Raw genomic sequence first — 22,838 nt, forward strand, 5'->3', positions numbered from 1 at the left:
GGGGACTTACGCCCCATTTTGGACCTCCGGAAGCTCAACAAGTTCCTGGTCCGGGAGAAGTTCCGTATGTTATCGCTCCCGGTTTTATATCCTCTGTTGGAGGAGGGGGATTGGATGTGCTCTCTGGACTTGAAGGAAGCGTATACCCATGTTCCGGTGCATCCCGCTTTCCGCAAGTTTTTACGGTTTCAAGTGGGAGAGTGGCACCTTCAGTATCGGGTGCTTCCCTTTGGTCTGGCGTCCTCTCCTCGGGTCTTCACCAAGTGTATGGTGGTGGTTGCGGCGGCCCTGCGCTCGCGGGGACTGCAGGTCTTTCCCTACCTGGACGATTGGCTGATCAAGGCCCCGACCAGGGAAGGGGTTATTTCAGCGACCCAACAGACTATATCTCTTCTCCAAGACCTGGGGTTCGAAGTGAACTTTCCCAAGTCTCAGTTGTGCCCGGCTCAGTCCCTCCAGTTTATAGAAGCCGTGCTGGACAAGGTTCGCCTTAGTTCTTTCCTCCCCCTTCCTCGGTTGGAGGCCCTCCTTCGATTGAGTCGTCAGATTTTGCTGATGCCAGTCTTATCTGCTCAGCGCATGATGGTCCTCCTGGGCCACATGGCATCGACGGTCCATGTTGCTCCGTTCGCCCGCTTGCATCTGAGGCTTCCTCAGTGGACCTTGGCCTCACAGTGGCGTCAGGATCGCGACCCAGTATCTCGTCCAATAACGGTGACTCCTTCTTTGAGACGCTTGCTCCGTTGGTGGACCAACTCTTCGAATCTTTCCGGGGGTTTGCTCTTTCGCGTTCCTCCGCATCGCAAAGTCCTGACCACGGACTCCTCGGAGTATGCGTGGGGGGCACATCTCAACGGTCTTCGAACGCAGGGTCTGTGGTCGGCCGAGGACTGTCTTTGTCACATCAATGTGTTGGAGCTTCGTGCCATTTTTCTGGCTGCTCGAGCTTTCTGTCATCTCCTGCACGATCAAGTAGTACTCGTAAGGACAGACAACCAGGTGGCAATGTATTATGTAAACAAGCAAGGGGGGACGGGCTCTTGGCCTCTGTGTCAGGAAGCCCTGCGACTTTGGGAATGGGCAGTCTCCCAGAACATTTTCCTGCGTGCGGTTTACATTCAGGGAGAGCGGAACTGTCTGGCAGACAAACTCAGTCGTCTGCTCCAGCCGCACGAGTGGTCGCTGAACTCCCGGGTTCTGCGCGAGGTCTTCGACTGCTGGGGGACTCCTCAGGTGGATCTGTTTGCCTCCCCGGAGACTCACAAACTGCCCCTCTATTGTTCTCGGAGGTACTCCCCGGACCGTCTCGAGGCCGACGCCTTCCTTCTCGACTGGGAGGAGAAGTTCCTTTATGCGTTCCCTCCTTTTCCTCTGATTTTGAGAACGTTGGTACATCTCAAATCGACCAGGGCCACTATGATTCTCATTGCGCCTCGTTGGCCCAGACAGCACTGGTTCTCCCTGCTTCTTCAACTCAGTGTCAGGGAACCGCTGCTTCTGCCTGTCTTTCCCTCTCTGCTGTCTCAGAGTCGGGGTTCGCTGTTACATCCCAATCTTCAGTCTTTACATCTGACCGCTTGGTTCCTCTCCCCTTGACTTCGGTTCCTGTTTCTCAGTCGGTGAGGGAGATTTTGGAAGCCTCGCGCAAGGTCTCGACTAGGCTTTGTTATTCTCAGAAGTGGACCAGATTTTCATCCTGGTGCTCCTCCAATCATCTGGACCCGAGTTCAGTTTCCGTGTCTTCGGTGCTGGAATATTTGTTGCATCTGTCGAAGTCTGGTCTGAAGATGACTTCCATTCGGGTGCATCTCAGTGCCATTGCGGCATTCCATCGGCATCTCGAGGGTCGTTCCCTTTCTCTTCATCCTCTGGTTACTCGCTTCATGAGGGGTCTCGTGAATGTCCATCCTCCTCTGAAACCTCCTCCTGTAGTGTGGGATCTTAATGTGGTCTTAGCTCAACTGATGAAGCCGCCTTTTGAGCCTATCGACAAATCTCTTCTTAAGTTTCTCACTTGGAAAGTGGTCTTTTTGATTGCGCTCACGTCCGCTCGCCGGATTAGCGAGCTGCAGGCTTTGGTTGCGGATCCTCCTTTCACTGTGTTTCATCATGACAAGGTGGTTCTTCGCACGCATCCTAAATTTTTACCTAAAGTTGTGTCTGATTTCCACCTCAATCAGTCTATTGTTCTTCCGGTATTCTTCCCGAAGCCCCACTCTCATCCTGGTGAGGCGGCGCTTCACACGCTTGACTGTAAGAGGGCGTTGGCCTTTTATCTCCAACGTACCAAGTCTCATCGGAAGGTTCCTCAATTGTTTTGTCCTTTGACCCTAATCGGATGGGACGTCCTGTTTCCAAGCGCACCTTGTCCAACTGGTTGGCTGCTTGTATTTCTTTTTGCTACGCTCAGGCTGGTCTCCCGCTCTCGGGTCGAGTCACGGGACATAGGGTCCGAGCAATGGCAGCGTCGGTTGCTTTCCTCCGTTCCACACCTATGGAGGACATATGTAAAGCTGCCACTTGGTCTTCGGTTCATACGTTCACCTCCCACTACTGTCTGGACACTTTGTCCAGAAGCGACGGCCGGTTTGGCCAGTCGGTGTTACGTAATCTGTTTTCATAAATTGCCATCCTCCCACCTGCCCTTTTTTGGTTGGCTTGGAGGTCACCCACATGTGAGAATATCATGCCTGCTTGTCCTGGGATAAAGCACAGTTACTTACTGTAACAGGTGTTATCCAGGGACAGCAGGCATATATTCTCACAACCCGCCCTCCTCCCCGGGGATGGCTTCTTTGCTTGATATGGAACTGAGGACCACGAGGTGGGGATGCGCCCTCTAGTGGGCAAGAAGGCTAGCACATGCGTGGTGCAGTGTGCAAACTTGAAACTTCTATCAAGTTTGCTTGAAAAGCTGTCCGCGCTGGGGCTCTGTAGATGACGTCACTCACATGTGAGAATATATGCCTGCTGTCCCTGGATAACACCTGTTACGGTAAGTAACTGTGCTTTACGAGCATAATCCGTTCCAGGAGCATGCTCATAATCCAAAATGCTCGTTTATCAAAGCGAGTTTCCCCATAGGAAATAATGGAAATTCGCTTTGATACGTTTCCCCCCCTCACCCCCCGATAACCGGCATTGCTCCCCCCGAAGACCCCCCTGTGATCCGGCACCCTCCCCCCCTCTGCGATCCGGCACCCCCCTCCCCCCCGCCATGATTGGGCACACCCCCCCCCGCCGCTTCTTACAGTCATCTGGGCACCGGCACCGGCATGTCCTGTGCTTGGTGCCGATGCCCGAAGATTGGCCTCCTCTTCTGCTGGGCCTTCAGCATCTGCGCATGCTCAAGTCCTGCGAGTTCACGGGGGGAGGGTGCCGGATCGTGGGGGGGAGGGTATCGGATCGCGGGAGAGCGCTCATAAATCGAGCAACGCTCGGTTTCCAAGGTGCCGATTTTGCAAATGTTTTGCTCATCTTGCAAAACACTCGCAAACCGGTGCAGTCATAAACCGAGGTACCACTGTACTTTAGAGCAGTGTTCTTCAACCGCCGGTCCACAGAAATTTTCTGCCAGTCCACAGGGCTTGCACCTCCATCAGGCCCAAGAGATTGTTCTGTAGCTGCCGGTCCTTGGTGTGATCAACGTGGCGTCTTCAGGCCAGCTTCCTGAGTGCTGCAGTGCACAAAGCTGTGGGAAAAGGCTCCTACCCGCAACCTGCGCCTGACCCGGAAGCCTTCTCTCTGACGTCGCAACATCAGAGGGAAGGCTTCTATATGAGGCATGGGACGAGCACGAGGAACCGCTTCCCACAGCTTTGTGCAATGTAGCACGCAGGGAGCCGGCCCGAAGACCCTGCATTGATCGCATCGTGGACCGGCCTGAAGGGGACAGGCCAGAAGGTAAGGCACATGGAGGGAGAGAGTCAACAACAGTAGGGGAAATGCTTTTATTTTTTTTTTTATTTAGTGATTTTACATCTGCTGTCTGTTCAGGAAGAAATGAATTTGTTTGTTTTTCTCTGGGTGTTGTATTGCTTGCAGAGTCTTGCATCTTTTTATATTGTACACCATTTAGACATTTGTTTTGATAGACAGTATATCAAAAATAAACAAACTTGAAACTTAGGGTTTGTTTGTGAATATTAATACTTTTAGGTTTTGGTCCTGCATTTGCATGGGGTTATCTGTTTTCTGGTAGAAATGAATGTTGAAAAGCATACAGTGTGCTTTGTGTATTTTAATTTTGTGGTTAACCATAATGTGTTGTTAATACAATTATATTATGTGTATATATGAAAAATGAATGGAAAAAATGGTGTTACAATTAGTACTACTATGGGGGTGGGGTCTGGGGTGGAGATGGGCACAACTTAGTCCAGTGTTCTTCAACTGCCGGTCCACAAAATAATTATTTTATTTCTGCCGGTCCATGGGTGTCAAAAGGTTGAAGAACACTGCTTTAGAGTGTCATATGGTGCAGTCAGAGGCAGCAACGTTCAGCTTAGCCTTTCCCCTGCCTAAACAGGTGACTAAACGCTCAGCTAGACTGGCGGGGCGGCCTTCTTAACTTTCGGGACTCGGCATGGCTATAAGTTTCATATGCCTGGCTGCGGATCCTCCGCAGTCTAAGACACAAAATTAAGTCGTCCCAGGGTGGCTCTTCACCCCAGCAGCCAGACATTGGTCAGACTTTATGAAATTTTTGTGGTCTGAGTTTCAGAACTGGCATTCTCCCCCTGCACAGTCCCATTCCGCTTCCATGGTGTCTCTCAGTAGCGTTGATCCTTTGGACCCATCCTTGACTCAGCCTGCCACTATTTTTGTGCACCCTGACTCTGATCTGGGGGATCATGATGTGAATAACCAGTTTGCTGACCCCTTATGTGCAGGTGCAGTGCTTCCTGGAATGGGAGATCAGGAATTATGTACTGGATCTGTGGATCCTGGGGATGATCCCATGGCGCTTCACTTATTTAAGTCTGCGGCTTTGCTGGACCTTATTTCTGAATCTTTGCAGGAGTTGCATTTGGTCACTTATTCAGCTCCGTCCACTTTTTCTTCCTGGCTTGATGGTATGCACTCACAGTCTGCTAGCTTTCCCTGGCACCTTGATGTGAGCATTCTGGTCTCGAAGCAGTTTGACTCTCTGGAGGGTGCTCTTAACATTGCTAGAGCTATGTCACGCTTGTATCCTCTGGCACAGAAGTGTCAGCAGCTTTTGGGTCAGCCCAGGGTAGAATGTTTGGTTGCATAGGTGTCTAAAAATACCTCTCTCCCCAGTGACGTTGTGGTGGTAATGGCAATGCAGTACCGCCATATGGTTGTGGTCCTCCAGAAACTCCTTGGCGCAGCTGCTTTAGGCATCCAAGCTGCTTCGGTGATGTCCTTTGTCACACATGCCTGTCTCTCTCAACTGCACACACTGGAGAGTGAGGCTATGGATCCTCTTCCCCACCTTCTTTTGGCTGGGACAGATTATATTGTTGATGCATTATATGCCTTAGGTGAGTTTTGGCAGAAGTGTCAGTGTACTCCATCTCTGCTCACAGGGTGCTCTGGATCAGATCATGAGCTGGTGATTCCACTTCCAAGGCTACTTTGGCTAGGCTGCCCTTTAAGGGGCAGTTATTGTTTGGCAAAAATTTGGATGCCCTCATAGATTTTGTTATGGACCATCACTTTCAAACTCTGTGGTTTCTTGGGTGAGGGCGCACGTGTCTCCTTCAGCATGCTTTGCTATCTTGCTGAGCTCCACACAGAGATGCCTTACAGGCTTGTCTTCCTTGGACTGTGGAACCTCAAGCATGTATGGATTGGTGGCTTCTCCTGCTCCTGAATCGTGGTGATGACTGATGCCAGCCTTCGGGGCTGTGGAGCCCATTGAAATCGTTGTGCTGTTCAGGGATGTTAATCGCCCTCTCAGTGGAAATGGTCAATCAACTGGTTGGACCTCAGAGCCTTTCGGCTAGCTCAGATGCAATTGCAAAAGACTCTGGAGGGCCAAGTGGTCAGGATCTTCTCCAACTTTGCAACAGCAATAGCATAAGAACCTTACTAGGTCATACCAATTGTCCATCAAGCCCAGTAGCCTGTCCTCACGGTGGTCAATCCAGGTCACTAGTACCTGGCAAAACCCCGAAGAGTAGCAACATTCCATGCTATACCCCTCTGGCTCAGGAAGCCTACCTTCTTTTTCTTTGAGTGGAACGTCATCTCCGAGCGCTGATGACAGCACATGTAGCAGGAGTTGGCAATGTTCAAGCATACTTCCTCAACAGACAGAGTCTGGATCTGGTTGAGTGGATTCTGTCCGTAGGGGTATTCTGAGCCATAGTGGGGTCAACCATGCTTCATCCTCATGGCCACGATGAGAAAAAAGACAGTGAGTCATTTTCTTTAGTTGAAGATCCAAGACCATGGCCTCTGGAAATTCTCCTGTATGTCTTGGCGGATCACAATCCATCCGCTGGTAAGGGAACAAAGCCCATAGGTCTGGACAGGTCTAGCAGGATCCTAAGAAAGGAAATCAGCAGGTAAGAACAAATTATTTTATTAATTATTTTGTGGTTTGAATGGCAGCTCATGTTCCCTATTAGGCTCGGTCATGTTCTCAGTATTAAAATGCCTAGACTATAAAGAAAACAGAATATTAATAGATACATGGAAAACCTTACGGTATGTCAATAATTTCACACCTGTTCCAATTCAAAAATCTACAAATCAAACTATATGGCTAAACTCCAAGATTCAAATAGGTGGATTCAAGATTGTCTGGAAGTATTGGATTAAAGCAGCTATACGTACGTTAGATGATGTTATACCACAAGGGGCGTGGCTTGGGAGTGCACGAGGATGGTCAGGTAGGGCAGAGGCTCTGTACATACAGACATTAATGACATAAAATACTGAAATAAAATTTTCATTTTAACGGAAGAAACGAAGGAAAATACAACGTGATGGCTTCAGGAAAACAAAACAAGTCTGAAATGGGGATTTCTAATACCGGCAGTGTTAAGAGATCTAAGCCAGAGCCGGCAACACCCTCAAAGTGTCCGTTGTCAAGAGAGAAAAGTGACATTGATTTTTGGAAAGAAATACAAGAGATAAAAGAAATTCTTCTAAAAAACGCCAAAAAGCTGGATGAAATACAGGAAGAAGTAATGACTTTAAATAAAAGAACAGAAGTGCTGGAGATTAAAACAACAAAAATGGAAATGAGAATGGACAGTTTTGAAGCAGAAAAAAGGCAATATAAACTGGACAGAGAAAAAATCTTTACACTCACCAGGGAAGTCGAGGATTGCCAGAATCGCATGAGACGGAGTAATTTGAGACTTTTGGGCGTACCGGAAGGGGTGGAGAAAAATAATCCGATTTCATTTGTGGAAAATTTTTTGATGAAAGTCCTGCCCCTCAAATCCAATTACCCGATAGAAGTTGAACGTGCACATCGCATACCAATGAAAAGATTGGATACTTTAAAAGGTCCTCGCCCCATAATTTTCAAGTTGCTAAGACACCAGCAAGTTTTAGAGGTGTTAATAATGGCTAAAGAACATGCAAATTTAAAATGTCAGGATGCCAAAGTCCACATCGTTCCTGATTTCGCTAAAACAACGGCAGATAAAAGGAAAAAATTTCTAGACATGAGGCCGAAGTTAAGAGACATCGGAGCTAGATTTGGCCTGATATACCCTGCGATTATGAAAATAACTATTGACAACAAAACTATGAGCTTTGATGAACCTGTGAAGTTGGAAATGTTTTTAAATCAAAGGGAGCAGCCGATGTCAATTTAATTTGACTTATTCACTTCCTGGAGTTGGAGTTGATTCTTCTTGGTTTTTATTTGATTTTATTTGTTATTCATCTTTAATATATTTGAGAATCTGCTAACTGACAGTTTGGCTCTGTTTATTTTGAATGGAAACTGTGAAATGGAATGATGATGAAAAAGGCAGTTTGTTTCTCTGTGAGCATTTAATATCTCTTTCTCAAAGTATGACTTTAAAGTTGAAATGAATTGATCCTTTGCTGTTACATATCTTAATAAAATATTAGAATATCTGATATATGTTATTACAATATATTCATGAAGATAAGATATTAATATACAGAGCTTATAGTGGCAGATTTAGATCATAGGTTATGATGAGTTAATGGAGGTTTTGATAAAAATTCAGTACAAAAGATTTCAGTTAGCAAAGATTTTCAAGGGACTCTAGTTTAAGGTTTAGTAGGCTTCTTTGAGAATATTTAAATAATAACAATAATTAAAAAAAAAAAAAGGAAAATATATTATTAATGCTTAATTTTCATTTATAGGTTTCTTACAAGTCTGATACTTTTAGCAGACATATAGAGTTTCACATTCTTTATTATCATTTATAATATGAGTGGAAGATCTTTATTTAGTTTCTTATTTTGATTTTTTAATATTTTGAGAATATTACATAAATTATTTATAAAAATACATATGATTATTACATACAATATTGTTTTATAATTGAAGTCTGTATAGAGCTTTTAGTTTAGCTTTACTTGGTCTTGTATGTGCAGTTCCAGGTTTTATCAGCCAATATTAAGGGTGGGAGAGGGAGGGATGGGAGGGGGGTTAAAGGGATTTGATAATTGGGGTAGGGATGTTGGATTGGGAGATATAAATGAAGATGGTGTTTATTCATTTCAAATGATTTCAGTTTTTTGTTCAGATATAATAATTGGAAGAACTTTTGTAAAAATTATTTGGATTGATGGAGATTAAAATTTTTTCACTCAATGTTAATGGCCTTAATCACCCAGTAAAGAGGAAAAAAATGTTAGCATTTTTAAAAAGGCAACAGGCTGATGTGTAATATATTCAAGAGACACATTTATCAGTGGTTGAATCCAAAAAGCTAGAAGATAATTGGGTGAAACACTGTTTTTTTCGCTCCCGCAATAGGGAAAAAGGCAGGAGTGGCTATATTAGTGAACACAAAATGTTTAGCTTCATTTAAAATGATAGATTTTGATCCTTTAGGGAGATGGATACGAGCGGAAATGAGAATGGGAAATAATACTTTGACTTTATTAAATATCTATGCCCCGAACTCGAATCAAAATGATTTTTTTATTAATATACAAAAATTAATACTCCCACTGGCTGCTTCTAATTTAATAGTAGCTGGAGATTTTAATGCTGTTATGGATCCTTTTTTGGATAAAAAACCAAGCAAAAATATAAAATCATTAGGGTTAGATAATTTGGTGAATACTTGTAATTTGAAAGATATATGGCGTATTCTTCATTTTAATGATCAGGAGTTCTCTTTTTGCTCACCAGTTCATAAATCTTTTTCAAGAATTGATTACATATTGGTATCAAATTCCATAGTGCAACAAGTGACACAAGCTTCCATTGATCCAATTATTTTGTCAGATCATGGAGGAGTGTGGATTACACTTACACTAGATAATAATGAATACAATAGATCATTATGGAGGTTTGATAATACAGTGGTGCCTCACACAACGGACGCCTCGCACAGCGCACGCTGCGCACAACGAACTTTATGTCTTGATTCGTACAACGAACTTCGTTTCACACAACGAAGTCGCCCGAGCTGCATCCTTCCGCGCAGGCACTGCGCTTAACTGCCCTCTCTCCGCCTGGCTCCCTCTTGCCCCCCCGACTCCCCGACACGATCGGGGCAAAAAGGAGCCCAAGCCCTCTTGCCCCGCCGATTCCCCAACTCCCCGACAATATCGGGCCAGGAGGGAGCCCAAGTCCTCCTGGCCACGGCGACCCCCTAACCCCACCCTGCACTACATTACGGGCAGGAGGGATCCCAGGCCCTCCTGCCCTCGACGCAAACCCCCCTCCCCCCAACGACCGCCCCCCCCCAAGAACCTCCGACCGCCCCCCCAGCCGACCCGCGACCCCCCTGGCCGACCCCCACGACACCCCCAACCCCCTTCCCCGTACCTTTCTGTAGTTGGCCGGACAGACGGGAGCCAAACCCGCCTGTCCGGCAGGCAGCCAACGACGGAATGAGGCCGGATTGGCCCATCCGTCCCAAAGCTCCGCCTACTGGTGGGGCCTAAGGCGCCTGGGCCAATCAGAATAGGCCCAGGAGCCTTAGGTCCCTCCTGGGGGCGGGGCCTGAGGCACATGGGCCCAACCCGACCATGTGCCTCAGGCCCTGCCCCCAGGAGGGACCTAAGGCTCCCGGGCCTATTCTGATTGGCCCAGGCGCCTTAGGCCCCACCAGTAGGCGGAGCTTTGGGACGGATGGGCCAATCCGGCCTCATTCCGTCGTTGGCTGCCTGCCGGACAGGCGGGTTTGGCTCCCGTCTGTCCGGCCAACTACAGAAAGGTACGGGGAAGGGGGTTGGGGGTGTCGTGGGGGTCGGCCAGGGGGGTCGCGGGTCGGCTGGGGGGGCGGTCGGAGGTTCTTGGGGGGGGCGGTCGTTGGGGGGAGGGGGGGTTTGCGTCGAGGGCAGGAGGGCCTGGGATCCCTCCTGCCCGTAATGTAGTGCAAGGTGGGGTTAGGGGGTCGCCGTGGCCAGGAGGACATGGGCTCCCTCCTGGCCCGATATTGTCGGGGAGTTGGGGAATCGGCGGGGCAAGAGGGCTTGGGCTCCCTTTTGCCCCGATCGTGTCGGGGAGTCGGGGGGGCAAGAGGGCTTGAGCTCCCTTTTGCCCCGATCGTGTCGGGGAGTCGGGGGGGCAAGAGGGCTTGAGCTCCCTCTTGCCCCGATCGTGTCGGGGGTGCCAGGGACCACACGGAGTCATCCACGTACCACCCGATTCGGGTAAGCGCAGGTATCGATGGGTGGCTTATTTGCGGGGGGGTGCCTTATTTTACATTTTTTTCTAAAAAGGGGGGGCTGTCTTATTTGATGGCCCTGCCTTATCATCGGGGAAACACGGTAGAAAAAAAAAAAATGAACAGTTAAGTCCCAGTTTTTGCCGCTGAGACTCTGCCCTCTCTCACTGTAAAATTAGACTCTACTTAGTCTGTCTTTAAATTTAAAAAATGTGTGTTGTTTTAAAAAACAATTATGTTTTTAGATGTATCTAAATAAAAATAATAACCAAAAATTTATCTTTTTTTATGTCATCTTAGCATATTTTATGCTACAGAACGAATTATTTTTTTTAACATGTATTGTTATGGGAAAACGCGTTTCACATAACGAACTTTTCGCATAACAAACTTGCTCCTGGAATGAATTAAGTTCGTTGTGTGAGGCACCACTGTACATTGGTTTCAGATTCAACTTTTCTTGAAGAAATTAAGTTAAAAATTTTGGAATTTTTCCAAATAAATACCTCAGCAGATATTAATGCGGAAATCTTATGGGATGCATTTAAAGCTACTATAAGAGGTAATATTATTTCTTATTCTGCGTATATTAAAAAACAACTTATTAAACAATTTTCAGATTTGGAAAAAGAAATTAAATTGCTGGAATCCAAATTAATAGATGATTGGAATCATGAAAATTTGCAAACTTTATTAAAGACTAAAGGCAAATATAATGAAATTTCTTCAAAAATGGCAAGGAAAGATTTGTTTTCTCTGCAAACCTTGTATTATGGAAAATCTAATAAGGCAGGAAGTTTACTTGCAAATTATCTTAAAGCAAAAAAGAGAAGAATAAAAATAAGTGCAATAAAAGATGAGACAGGAAATATGCATAATCAAACTAATAACATTTTAAATCAATTTTTAGCTTTTTACAAAGAGTTATATTCTTCCGAGTCTTCTATTGATAAAGTTCAAAAAGGTATGGAATTTTTAAATCTTCTTGAGGGTCCAAAGCTTCCTGATCATATAAAAAGAAGTTTAGAAGAACCTATATCATTAAAAGAATTAGAAACAGCATTGAAGTCTCTTAGAGTTGGATCCGCTCCAGGTGGGGATGGTTTTACTGTGGAATTCTATAAAACATTTCAAAATTCTTTATTACCCTATTTACTAAATTTATATCAGTTTCAACTTAATAAAGGTTGTATTAAAAGTACTATGGCAGAATCTATGGTGATTGTTTTGCCAAAGCCAAATAAAGATCCCACTATGGTTTCAAATTACAGGCCAATATCATTAATTAATGTAGATGGAAAATTAATGGCTAAAACACTGGCATTAAGATTGGCAAAGGCTCTTCCTTACATAATTGATGTACATCAAACAGGTTTCATTGCTAACAAACATTCTTCTAACAATACAAGATTGACATTTCATACATTAAATTTAACTAAAATGATGAATGAACCAGCTTTTGCTCTTTCATTAGATGCAGAAAAAGCTTTTGATAGGGTAGAATGGTCATTCATGTATCAGACTTTGGATTGGTTTGGTGTGGGTCCTGGTTTTGTTCAAATGATTAAAACTTTGTATAGCTCCCCTATGGCAAGATTATACATTAATAATAATTTATCTGAGAGTTTTAAATTACATAGAGGAGTTAGACAAGGATGTCCATTATCTCCTTTGCTGTTTGATATTGTTTTAGAACCCTTATTGATAGCTATTAATCAGACAAAGGGGATACAGGGTATTCCCTTGAAAGAATGGGAATACAAATTATCTGCTTATGCGGATGATATTTTATTATTTATCCCAGGACAAGCAGGCATGATATTCTCACATGTGGGTGACGTCATCTACGGAGCCCCAGCGCGGACAGCTTTTCAAGCAAACTTGATTGAAGTTTCAAGTTTGCACACTGCACCACGCATGTGCATGCCTTCTCGCCCACTAGAGGGCGCATCCCACCTCGTGGTCCTCAGTTCAATTTTTTCCGCGGAGCCAGAAAGCCCTGTGGATTTGAGCTCCAATTTTGCTGCCTTTCTGCTGCCGCGTTCCGTCTTTTTTCGAATCGCGGTGCTCTTTATTTTCATAGTATTATTTCAGTTCATTTCTAAAAAAAAAAAAAAAAATTTTTCTTTTCGTTGGGCTCCGGGGGCTCCCGGCAGCCGTGGCCGCGGGACGTCGGTCGTTCCCGGCCTGTTTTTCCGTACATGTCCCGTCCTGTGACGGGTTTTAAGAAATGCAGCCGGTGTGAGAGGTTACTTTCTATAACTGACCCCCACTGGTGGTGCATTGTTTGTCTGGGCCCGGATCATCCGACAGCTTCTTGTGACCGTTGTGCTACAGCCCAGAGCTCTCCGCCGCCGTCGGGCCAGAATGGCGGAGTTGTTTGCCGTGGACGCGCCTGTGAAGGCCTCGACGTCGGCCTCGGCTTCGGCCCCGGCCTTGACCTCGGCCTCGGCGCCCTCGGGAAAACCTGCTTCGGGTAAGTCCTCTGTTCCATCCCCGACAGCTAAGAAGCCATCCTCTGCCCCGGCTAAGGCGAGTGGGTCGGCGTCGGCCCCGCCTAGGGCCCCGGCATCGCACACCCCGAGGGAATACTCGAGACCGAGGTCGCCCTCCAGGGAGTGTGCTCCGGACATGGAACTCCCGACCTTCGTCGGGATTCCGGCCTTTCAGGACCTCCTCCGAGCTCTAATTTCATCGGAGCTGTCGGGGGCCCTGGAAGTGCTGCAACGGGCTTCGGTCACGGCTGCCTCGACCTCGGAGGCCCCGACCTCGGCGGCCTCGGCCTCGGGTATTGAGGCTCCATTGACCTCGACCTCGGTCTTGCCTTCGACCTCGGCCTCGGGGGTGCCGCCTGAGCATAGTGTGCGGCCCAAGGACAAGATGCGCCGGGTGCGCCGCATTTCCTCCTCCTCCTCCTTGAGGTCTTCCCGGGGCTCCTCGCCCTCGAAGCGACCTCGGACGGGGCGCCGCTCGAGAAAGCCGAAGCGCCCGCGGGGCTCGCCTCGACGGCGCGATCGTTCCTCGCCGCTCGGGGGCGAGGCCTTGCAGGTATCGGAGTTGCGCCTCGATAACCCGAGGCTTCTCCAATCTCCTCCTAGAAGGATTTCACGTGCCGCCTCGCCGAGGAAGAGGGAGAGTGCCCCCCGGACCCCGGGGTCCTCACCCAAGGGTTCTTCGAGGCGGAGAATTTCTCCTTCCCCCTCGAGGCCTTTGGAGCGGGGATCCTGGGGCTCGGGGTCGGCCAGGGACCCTCATTATTCCCACGAGGCCTCTCCCCTTTCCTCGGTGGGGAGGTCGAGAACCCCTTCTCCACCCGCCAGGCCGTCCTCATTTTCCACCTTTGTTCAGGACATGGCCCGAGCCCAGGGGTTGGACCTCATGGTGGGTTCTCAGTATTCTAAATAATTTTTGGAGGAGCAGGACCTCCCCACCCCACCTAGGGAGGTACCTCGGCTCCCCTTAAATAGAGTCCTCCTGCAGACCTGGCTGAAGAATTTGGCTAACCCTCTTACGGTCACGTCTGTCCCATCCAAGATGGAAGCGAAATATAGGACGGTGCCCCCTAAGGGGTTTGAGAAGGCGCAACTCTCCCACCAGTCCTTACTGGTGGAGTCTGCCCTTAAGAAAACGCAGCCCTCCCGGGTTTCGGCGGCGGTTCCACCCGGCAGGGAGGGGCGGACCCTGGACAAGTTCGGCCGTCGCCTCTATTCTAATTCCCTGATGGCCACCAGGGTACTAAATTATGCCTTCACCTTTTCCTCATATCTGCGTGGCATGGTGAAGGACCTCCCTCAATATCGTGACTCCCTACCGGACTCCCAAAGGGCAGGATTTGACAAGTTTATGTCCAACCTGTCTCAATTGCGGTTGTACCTCTTCCATGCGGTGTACGATGCATTTGAGCTGGTTTCGAGGGTGTCGGCCTTCGCAGTGGCCATGCGCCGTCTGGCCTGGCTTTGCACCCTCGATATGGACCCAAACCTGCAGGAACGTCTTGCAGACTTGCCTTGTGTGGGGTCCGAGTTATTTGACGAGTCCTTAGAGGCGGCGACCAAACGGTTGTCGGAACAGGAGCGCTCGTTAGCCTCCCTGGTCCGCCCCAAGCCTAGGCCCCCGCCGCAGAAACCCTTCCGTCCTCCGCCGCGCCGATACCTTCAGAAGTCTACCTCGGCTTTTTCTAGGCCACCGCCGAGACGCCCATCTCAGCGAGGCAGGGGGGGACAATCCCAAGCCCCGGCGCAGGGTCCTTCCAAACCCGCGCCCTCCTTTTGACGGGCTGAGCGGAAAGGGGCGGGTTCCCCTCCGCGATCTCACAGGAACCCCTTCCCATAGGGGGGCGTCTTCGGTCCTTCTATGTGGCTTGGACCGAGATCACATCAGACGCTTGGGTGCTCCGGACCGTCTCCGAGGGCTACTCGCTCAACTTTGTGTCCGCGCCACCGGATCAACCCCCGGGGGCTGCCTCTTACAACCGAGCACAACTTCCCATCCTTCTGGCCGAAGCCAGGGCTCTGTTGAAGCTTCGGGCGGTGGAACCGGTCCCCAAAGATCAGCTGGGGAAGGGGTTTTACTCCCGTTACTTTTTGGTCCCAAAGAAGACCGGGGACTTACGCCCCATTCTGGATCTCAGGAAGCTCAACAAATTCCTGGTCCGGGAGAAGTTTCGAATGCTGTCTCTCCCGATCTTGTATCCTCTTTTAGAGGAAGGGGACTGGATGTGCTCCCTCGATCTGAAGGAAGCGTACACCCATGTTCCGGTGCACCCCGCCTACCGGAGGTTTTTACGGTTCCAGGTGGGAGACCTGCATCTTCAGTACAGGGTCCTGCCCTTCGGCCTGGCCTCGTCCCCTCGAGTCTTCACGAAGTGCATGGTGGTGGTCGCGGCAGCCCTGAGATCTCGTGGGCTTCATGTATTCCCGTACCTGGACGATTGGCTCATCAAGGCCCCGACCGGGGAGGGGGTTATCTCAGCGACCCGACAGTCTATCGTCTTCCTGCAGCGACTGGGGTTCGAGATAAATTTTCCCAAGTCACAGTTATCCCCGGCCCAGTCTCTTCAATTTATAGGCGCAGTGCTGGACACTGTGCGCCTGCGTTCGTACCTCCCACCTCCGCGGTTGGAAGCCTTGGTGCGGATGGGACGTCTGATCTCTCAATTGTCGGTGGTGTCGGCCCAGCGCATGATGATGCTGCTGGGCCACATGGCGTCGAGGGTCCACGTCACTCCCTTCGCCAGGCTGCACCTGAGGATTCCTCAGTGGACCCTAGCTTCTCAGTGGCGTCCGGATCGCGATCCGGTGTCTCGTCTCATTGCGGTGACTCCTCCTTTGCGAAGATCGCTATGTTGGTGGACCAACTCTGCCAATCTGTCAGGGGGTTTACTGTTTCTCACCCCTCCTTTTCGCAAGGTTCTGACCACAGACTCCTCGGAGTACGCGTGGGGAGCCCACCTCGACGGTCTTCGGACGCAGGGCCTATGGTCTGCCGAGGACCGTCGTTGTCACATCAACGTGCTGGAACTTCGTGCCATCTTTCTGGCGGTTCGAGCGTTCGACCACATACTGCAAGATCAGGTAGTCCTCGTTCGTACGGACAACCAAGTGGCGATGTACTATGTGAACAAGCAAGGTGGGACGGGTTCTTGGCCCCTCTGCTCGGAGGCTCTTCGCCTTTGGGAGTGGGCGGTCTCCCGGAACATCTTCCTACAGGCGGTCTACATTCAGGGAGAACAGAACTGTCTAGCGGACAAACTCAGTCGGCTTCTGCAGCCGCACGAGTGGTCACTAAACACCGGAATCCTGCGCGAGGTTTTCGATCGCTGGGGGACGCCGCAGGTGGATCTGTTTGCCTCTCCGGAAACCCGCAAACTGCCCCTGTATTGTTCTCGGATGTACTCCCTGGACCGTCTGGAAGCAGATGCCTTCCTTCTCGATTGGGAAGGGAGGTTCCTGTATGCGTTCCCTCCTTTTCCTCTGATCATGAGAACGTTAGTGCGTCTCAAATCGTCCGCGGCCACTATGATTCTCATTGCGCCTCGGTGGCCGCGTCAGCACTGGTTCTCCCTGCTGCTTCAGCTCAGTACCAGGGATCCTCTACTTCTGCCTGTGTTTCCTTCTCTGCTGTCTCAGAGTCAAGGGTCAATGTTACATCCCAATCTTCAGTCATTACACCTGACAGCTTGGTTTCTTGCTCCTTAACTTCGCCCTGTGTGTCTCAATCTGTGAGGGAGGTGTTGGAAGCCTCCCGCAAGATTTCGACCAGGCTTTGTTATTCACAAAAATGGACCAGGTTTTCCACCTGGTGTTCTTCTTTTCACCTGGATCCTGTTTCGGTTCCGGTGTCCTCGGTCCTGGAATACTTATGGCACCTGTCGCACTCTGGTCTGAAAACCACATCTGTGCGTGTTCATCTTAGTGCCATTTCGGCTTTCCATCAACACCTGGATGGACGTGCTCTTTCGCTCCATCCTTTGGTGACGCGTTTCATGAAAGGGCTACTTAGGGTTTGTCCCCCTCTTAAGCCTCCTCCCGTCGTGTGGGATTTAAATGTGGTTTTGGCTCAACTGATGAAACCTCCTTTTGAGCCACTCGACAGGTCTCTTTTGAAATTTCTGACTTGGAAGGTGATTTTTCTGATTGCTCTCACATCCGCAAGACGGATTGGGGAGTTGCAAGCTTTGGTTGCGGACCCTCCCTTTACTGTGTTCCATCATGATAAGGTGGTTCTCCGCACACATCCGAAATTTTTACCAAAGGTGGTGTCTGATTTTCACCTCAATCAGTCCATTGTCCTTCCTGTGTTCTTTCCGAAACCCCACTCCCATCCTGGCGAGACGGCGCTTCACACGCTTGACTGTAAGAGGGCGTTAGAATATTACCTTCAACGCACCAGGTCTCATAGGAAAGTTCCTCAATTGTTTTTGTCCTTTGATCCTAATCGATTAGGGCATCCTGTTTCCAAGCGCACTCTGTCTAACTGGTTGGCTGCTTGTATTTCTTTTTGCAATGCTCAGGCTGGTCTTCCGCCCCCGGGTCGAGTCACGGGGCATAAGGTCAGAGCGATGGCAGCCTCTGTAGCTTTCCTCCGTTCTACACCTGTGGAGGACATATGCAAGGCTGCCACTTGGTCTTCGGTTCATACATTCACCTCCCACTACTGTCTGGACACATTGTCCAGAAGCGACGGCCGGTTTGGCCAGTCGGTATTGCGTAATCTGTTTTCCTAAATTGCCATCCTCCCACCTGCCCTTTTTTGGTTGGCTTGGAGGTCACCCACATGTGAGAATATCATGCCTGCTTGTCCTGGGATAAAGCATAGTTACTTACCGTAACAGGTGTTATCCAGGGACAGCAGGCATATATTCTCACAACCCGCCCGCCTCCCCGGGGATGGCTTCTTTGCTAGTTATGGAACTGAGGACCACGAGGTGGGATGCGCCCTCTAGTGGGCGAGAAGGCATGCACATGCGTGGTGCAGTGTGCAAACTTGAAACTTCAATCAAGTTTGCTTGAAAAGCTGTCCGCGCTGGGGCTCCGTAGATGACGTCACCCACATGTGAGAATATATGCCTGCTGTCCCTGGATAACACCTGTTACGGTAAGTAACTGTGCTATTTGCGCAATCCAGGTTCAACTATACCATGTTTGTTAGAATTGATTGAAAGATTTGGAATGTTTTCAGGATATAAAATCAATTGGAATAAATCTGAAATTCTTTGCTTAATGTGCATTGCATAAAATCTATGTTTGATTCATTTCCTTTTGTATGGAAAGAGGATGGATTAAAATATTTAGGAATTTGGATTAAAAATTCAATAGAAGATACAGTAAAAGAAAATGAAAAACTTTTATTAAAAAAGGTTTTGGAATTATGTGAACAATGGAACCCATTACATATATCTTGGTGGGGAAGAGTTCAAACCATAAAAATGATGATATTGCCTGTGGTTTGCTATCAAATGTGTATGATTCCGGTATTTTTTCAGAACTCTTTTTATAAAAAATTGAATGCAATAATTATTAAGTTTGTTTGGCTTGGCAAAACACCTAGAATTGCTTTGGTATCTTTACAGAAATCAATTAAGGAGGGTGGGGTAAATTTCCCAAATTTCTATAGGTATCATCAGGCCTATATTTTACGTCAAGGTATGTATTGGGTCCTCCCAAATCTCATTGAATACACTCCAGATTGGTTATACTTGGAATGGCGACTCCTGTCTCCTTTACATCTTTGTCACATTCTCAGTATCAAGATGCCCAGATTGTATAAAGAAAATAAACTTTTATTAGATACATGGAAAACTCTAAGATATGTAAGTAATTTAACTGAAATTCCTATTAGTAAATCGACAAATCAATCTATATGGCTAAACTCCAAGATTCAGATTGGCGGAACTAAGATTGTCTGGAGGCATTGGTTAAATGCAGGAATACGAACTTTAAATGATGTTATTTCAAATGGAAAGATGCTTGAGTTTACACAATTGCAAAATAAATTTGGACTGAATAAATCACAATTTTATAAATGGTTGCAATTGAAGCAGGCCATTCAGGCAGGGTTCCCTGAATGGAAAACTTTAAATTTTCAATACAGCATGGAATTTTTATGCTTCCAGGCAGATTTTCTGGGTCACCAGGCCGCACAGTGGTATAAAGTTATTAGTGAATTGGTTAATAAAAAACCTAAAAATGGTCTTAGGGATATTTGGAGCATTGAGATTAAACATCAAATTTTGGCATCTCAATGGCCACAAATTTGGTCTTGGAGAATAAGATGTACACTGTCAGCATCTATGAGACAAACTTGGTTTTTTCTTTTGCATAGAGCATTTTGGACCCCTGTTAGATTAGTTAGATAGTTCAATGTCTAATAGATGCTGGCATTGTAAGCTTGAAGTAGGGACTTTGGATCATCTTTTATTTTTCTGTCCTTTTGGAATTTGATCTGGGATCAAATAAATTCTTTATTAGATAATCCTGTAGCATTAACTTATGATACTGTGATATTTGGCATATCTATGAGGAAAAAGAGTCAGATATCGGCAAGTAATAACAAACTTTTATTGATTATGACAGGAGTTGCCATGCAACATATTACTACAAATTGGAAAGATCACACAAGACTTAATTTTAATTTCTGGTGGAATTCACTATGTCACATATATAGAATGGAACGTTCAATAGCAATACAAAATGGAAATTATAAAAGGTTTAATGAAATATGGGGGCCATTGACATTGTTTTGTAATGAATAAACACCATTTTCTTAACATTATTTATGATTGGAAGGGAAAGGGGAGGGTTTATATAAATGAAAAAAAATAAAAATAAAAATGTAAAAAAGAAATATGACAAAGATTGATTCAATTAAATAATTGTATGGAAAGGGAGGAGGGAAGAAGGGTTTAGATATATATACCTTTGTTATGATCTTGATAGATTTATCAAGTGATGTTAGTAAATCTATGTATTACTTATATTGTGCACTTGCTGAAAGTTTAAAAATAAATAAAGAATTATAAAAAAAAAAGATGATGTTATACCTAATGGTAAACTGCTTGATTTTTCACAGTTGCAACAAAAATTTGGTCTTGCTAAATCACAAAGTTATAGGTGGTTGCAGCTGAAGCAGGCTATTCAGGCGGGGTTCCCTGAATGGAAAAATCTTAACAATCAATTTAGTTTAGAGTTCTTATGCTTTCAGGCAGATTTCCTGGGACACCAGGCCACACAGTGGTACAAATTAATATCTGAATATGTGAATAAAAACCCAAAAACTGGACTCAGCATCAAATTACTGCGTCTCAATGGCCACGAATTTGGTCTTGGAGGATGAAATGTACAATGTCTGCATCTATGAGGCAAACATGTTTTTTTCTGTTGCATAGAGCATTCTGGACCCCTGTTCATTTACAAAGATTAGATTGCTCTAAGTCTAATAGATGTTGGCATTGTCATCTCGAAGCAGGGACTTTAGATAATTTATTGTTCTATTGTCCATTTATTTTGGCTTTTTGGAATTCGATTTGGGACCAAATAAATTGTTTGTTAGAGAATCATGTAGCATTGTCGTATGACACAGTTTTATTTGGCATGTCTATGAGAGCCCAAGAGCCAAATATCTTCCAACAATAATAAACTTTTATTAATTCTGACTGGAGTTGCCATTCAACAAATAACGTATAATTGGAAAGATTGGAAAAGACTGAATTATAGTTTTTGGTGGAATTCAGTGTGTCACATGTATAAAATGGAAAGAGCGATAGCTGTTCAAAAAGGTTATTTTAATAAGTTTAATGATGTGTGGGGGCCATTGATAAATTATTGTAAAGAATAGTTACCGTTTTTCCCTGATTTTAAATAATTGAAAGATTTGGGAGGGGGGGTTTGACTTTTTAATATTCGATATGAAGAGTACGAATGATTTTATTATATTGTATGTATCAACTGATATTAGTATGGTGGGTGGGAAGGGGATAAATTTTATTTTGGGAATATGTGTGATATTTCAAATGATGTATTAAGTTAATCTGTATTATTTTCTGTACACTTGATGTAAATATAAAATGAATAAAGAATATTTAAAAAAAAATATTTTAGATTATTTTTTAACACAATTTTGAACAAGCATACTTTAACCAATAATTTATGAAGCATAAAAAAAGTACAATGTCATATAGTGTAATTTTTTTGCTGTATCTTTTTCTTTTTTTCAAATCCAGGTTGTCTTCCTGTACCGGTATATAATCAAAAAAGGAGAAACAGACAACCTTTAACATCTTTTCCAGAGAACAATGAACCAAGCATCAGTAGTATAAACTCTTTTCCTGAAAATTTTGATTTTTCTCCTATGTCAGAAGGTAAGAACAAAAATGAAATTTATTTTATTTATTTAAAGATTTATTACTCGCTCCATCCTGTAGTTCTGTGTGAGTTACATAATTACATTCATAATTAAAATACTAACAATAAAATATTTTACATACAAGACAGCAAACCTAAACAATTCACTACTTTCTTCGCACTTCTGCATATACAACAGACATCATTCTGGAAAATGTTAAACTAAACTAAACCTTAAGTTTGTATACCACATCATCTCCACAATCATATAGCTCGGCAGGGGCCAAGTTAGGAGAGTAAGGGGGCTGGGGAAAAACTGCCATTGCATTTTTTGCGCAAAATTTGTGATTATCCCAGGACAAGCAGGCAGCATATTCTTGACTGATGGGTGACGGCACCGACGGAGCCCCGGTACGGACAATTTTAGAGTGATTGCACTCTAAGAACTTTTTAGAAAGTTCTAGCTCGGCCGCACCGCGCACGCGCGAGTGCCTTCCCGCCCGACAGAGGCGCGCGGTCCCTCAGTTTCTTAGTTTCCGCGGAGCTAAGAAGACGCGTTTTCAACGGCTGTTGAAATTTTTTCCTAACTTGCCTTCCCGCTCGCGTAAACGTTTGGCTTCATTTGCCTTTTTTCTTTCTTTTCTTGTGTTAAAAAAAAAAAAAAAAAAAAACTTTTATTTTTTTCTTCAATTTTCGGTTTCCCCCGGCGGGGCCTTCTGCCACCATCGAAGCCTCGGCCTTCGATTTGGCGGAAGCCGTTTTTCCTTTCATGCCCCCTCAACCGGGTTTTAAAAAGTGCCAGCGGTGTGCTAGGCCTATATCTCTCACGGACCCACACAACTGGTGTTTACAGTGTTTGGGTCCTGAGCATCAGGCCTCTACTTGCACCCGCTGTGCCACTCTCAAAAAACGGACTTTAAAAAATCGCTTAATTCAACAGCGATTGTTGTTCGGTGCCGAGATGTCCGACCCCGTTCCTTCGACTCCGGCTTCGGCGCCGATTCAGTCGGCACCCTCGTCTTCGACGCCGCGTGATTCCACACCGGCATCCCAACAGTCAGGTAAGCCGGCTAAGAAGCCTTCCCCGCTGGAACGTCTTCCGGCCTCGAGTGCAGTGAGTCCAATCCTGCCGCCTGTAAGACGCCAGCGGAAGCGCTCCGCCCCTATAGAGGTGAGTCCCTCG

General features: G+C 46.5%; 1 protein-coding gene across 2 annotated transcripts in view; it reads left to right on the plus strand.

Moving 5' to 3' along the window:
- The window catches only part of SPATA22 (spermatogenesis associated 22), an 84,267-nt gene that overhangs the window by 34,685 nt on the left and 26,744 nt on the right, over positions 1-22,838 (plus strand). For both annotated transcript variants that reach the window (XM_033922469.1, XM_033922470.1), the window contains one exon: positions 21,535-21,672. In XM_033922469.1, the coding sequence (XP_033778360.1) occupies positions 21,535-21,672 (138 nt within the window). The remainder of the gene's footprint in view (positions 1-21,534; positions 21,673-22,838) is intronic.

Source organism: Geotrypetes seraphini, chromosome 15 (assembly GCF_902459505.1).
Source record: "Geotrypetes seraphini chromosome 15, aGeoSer1.1, whole genome shotgun sequence".
Lineage (NCBI taxonomy): Eukaryota > Metazoa > Chordata > Amphibia > Gymnophiona > Dermophiidae > Geotrypetes > Geotrypetes seraphini.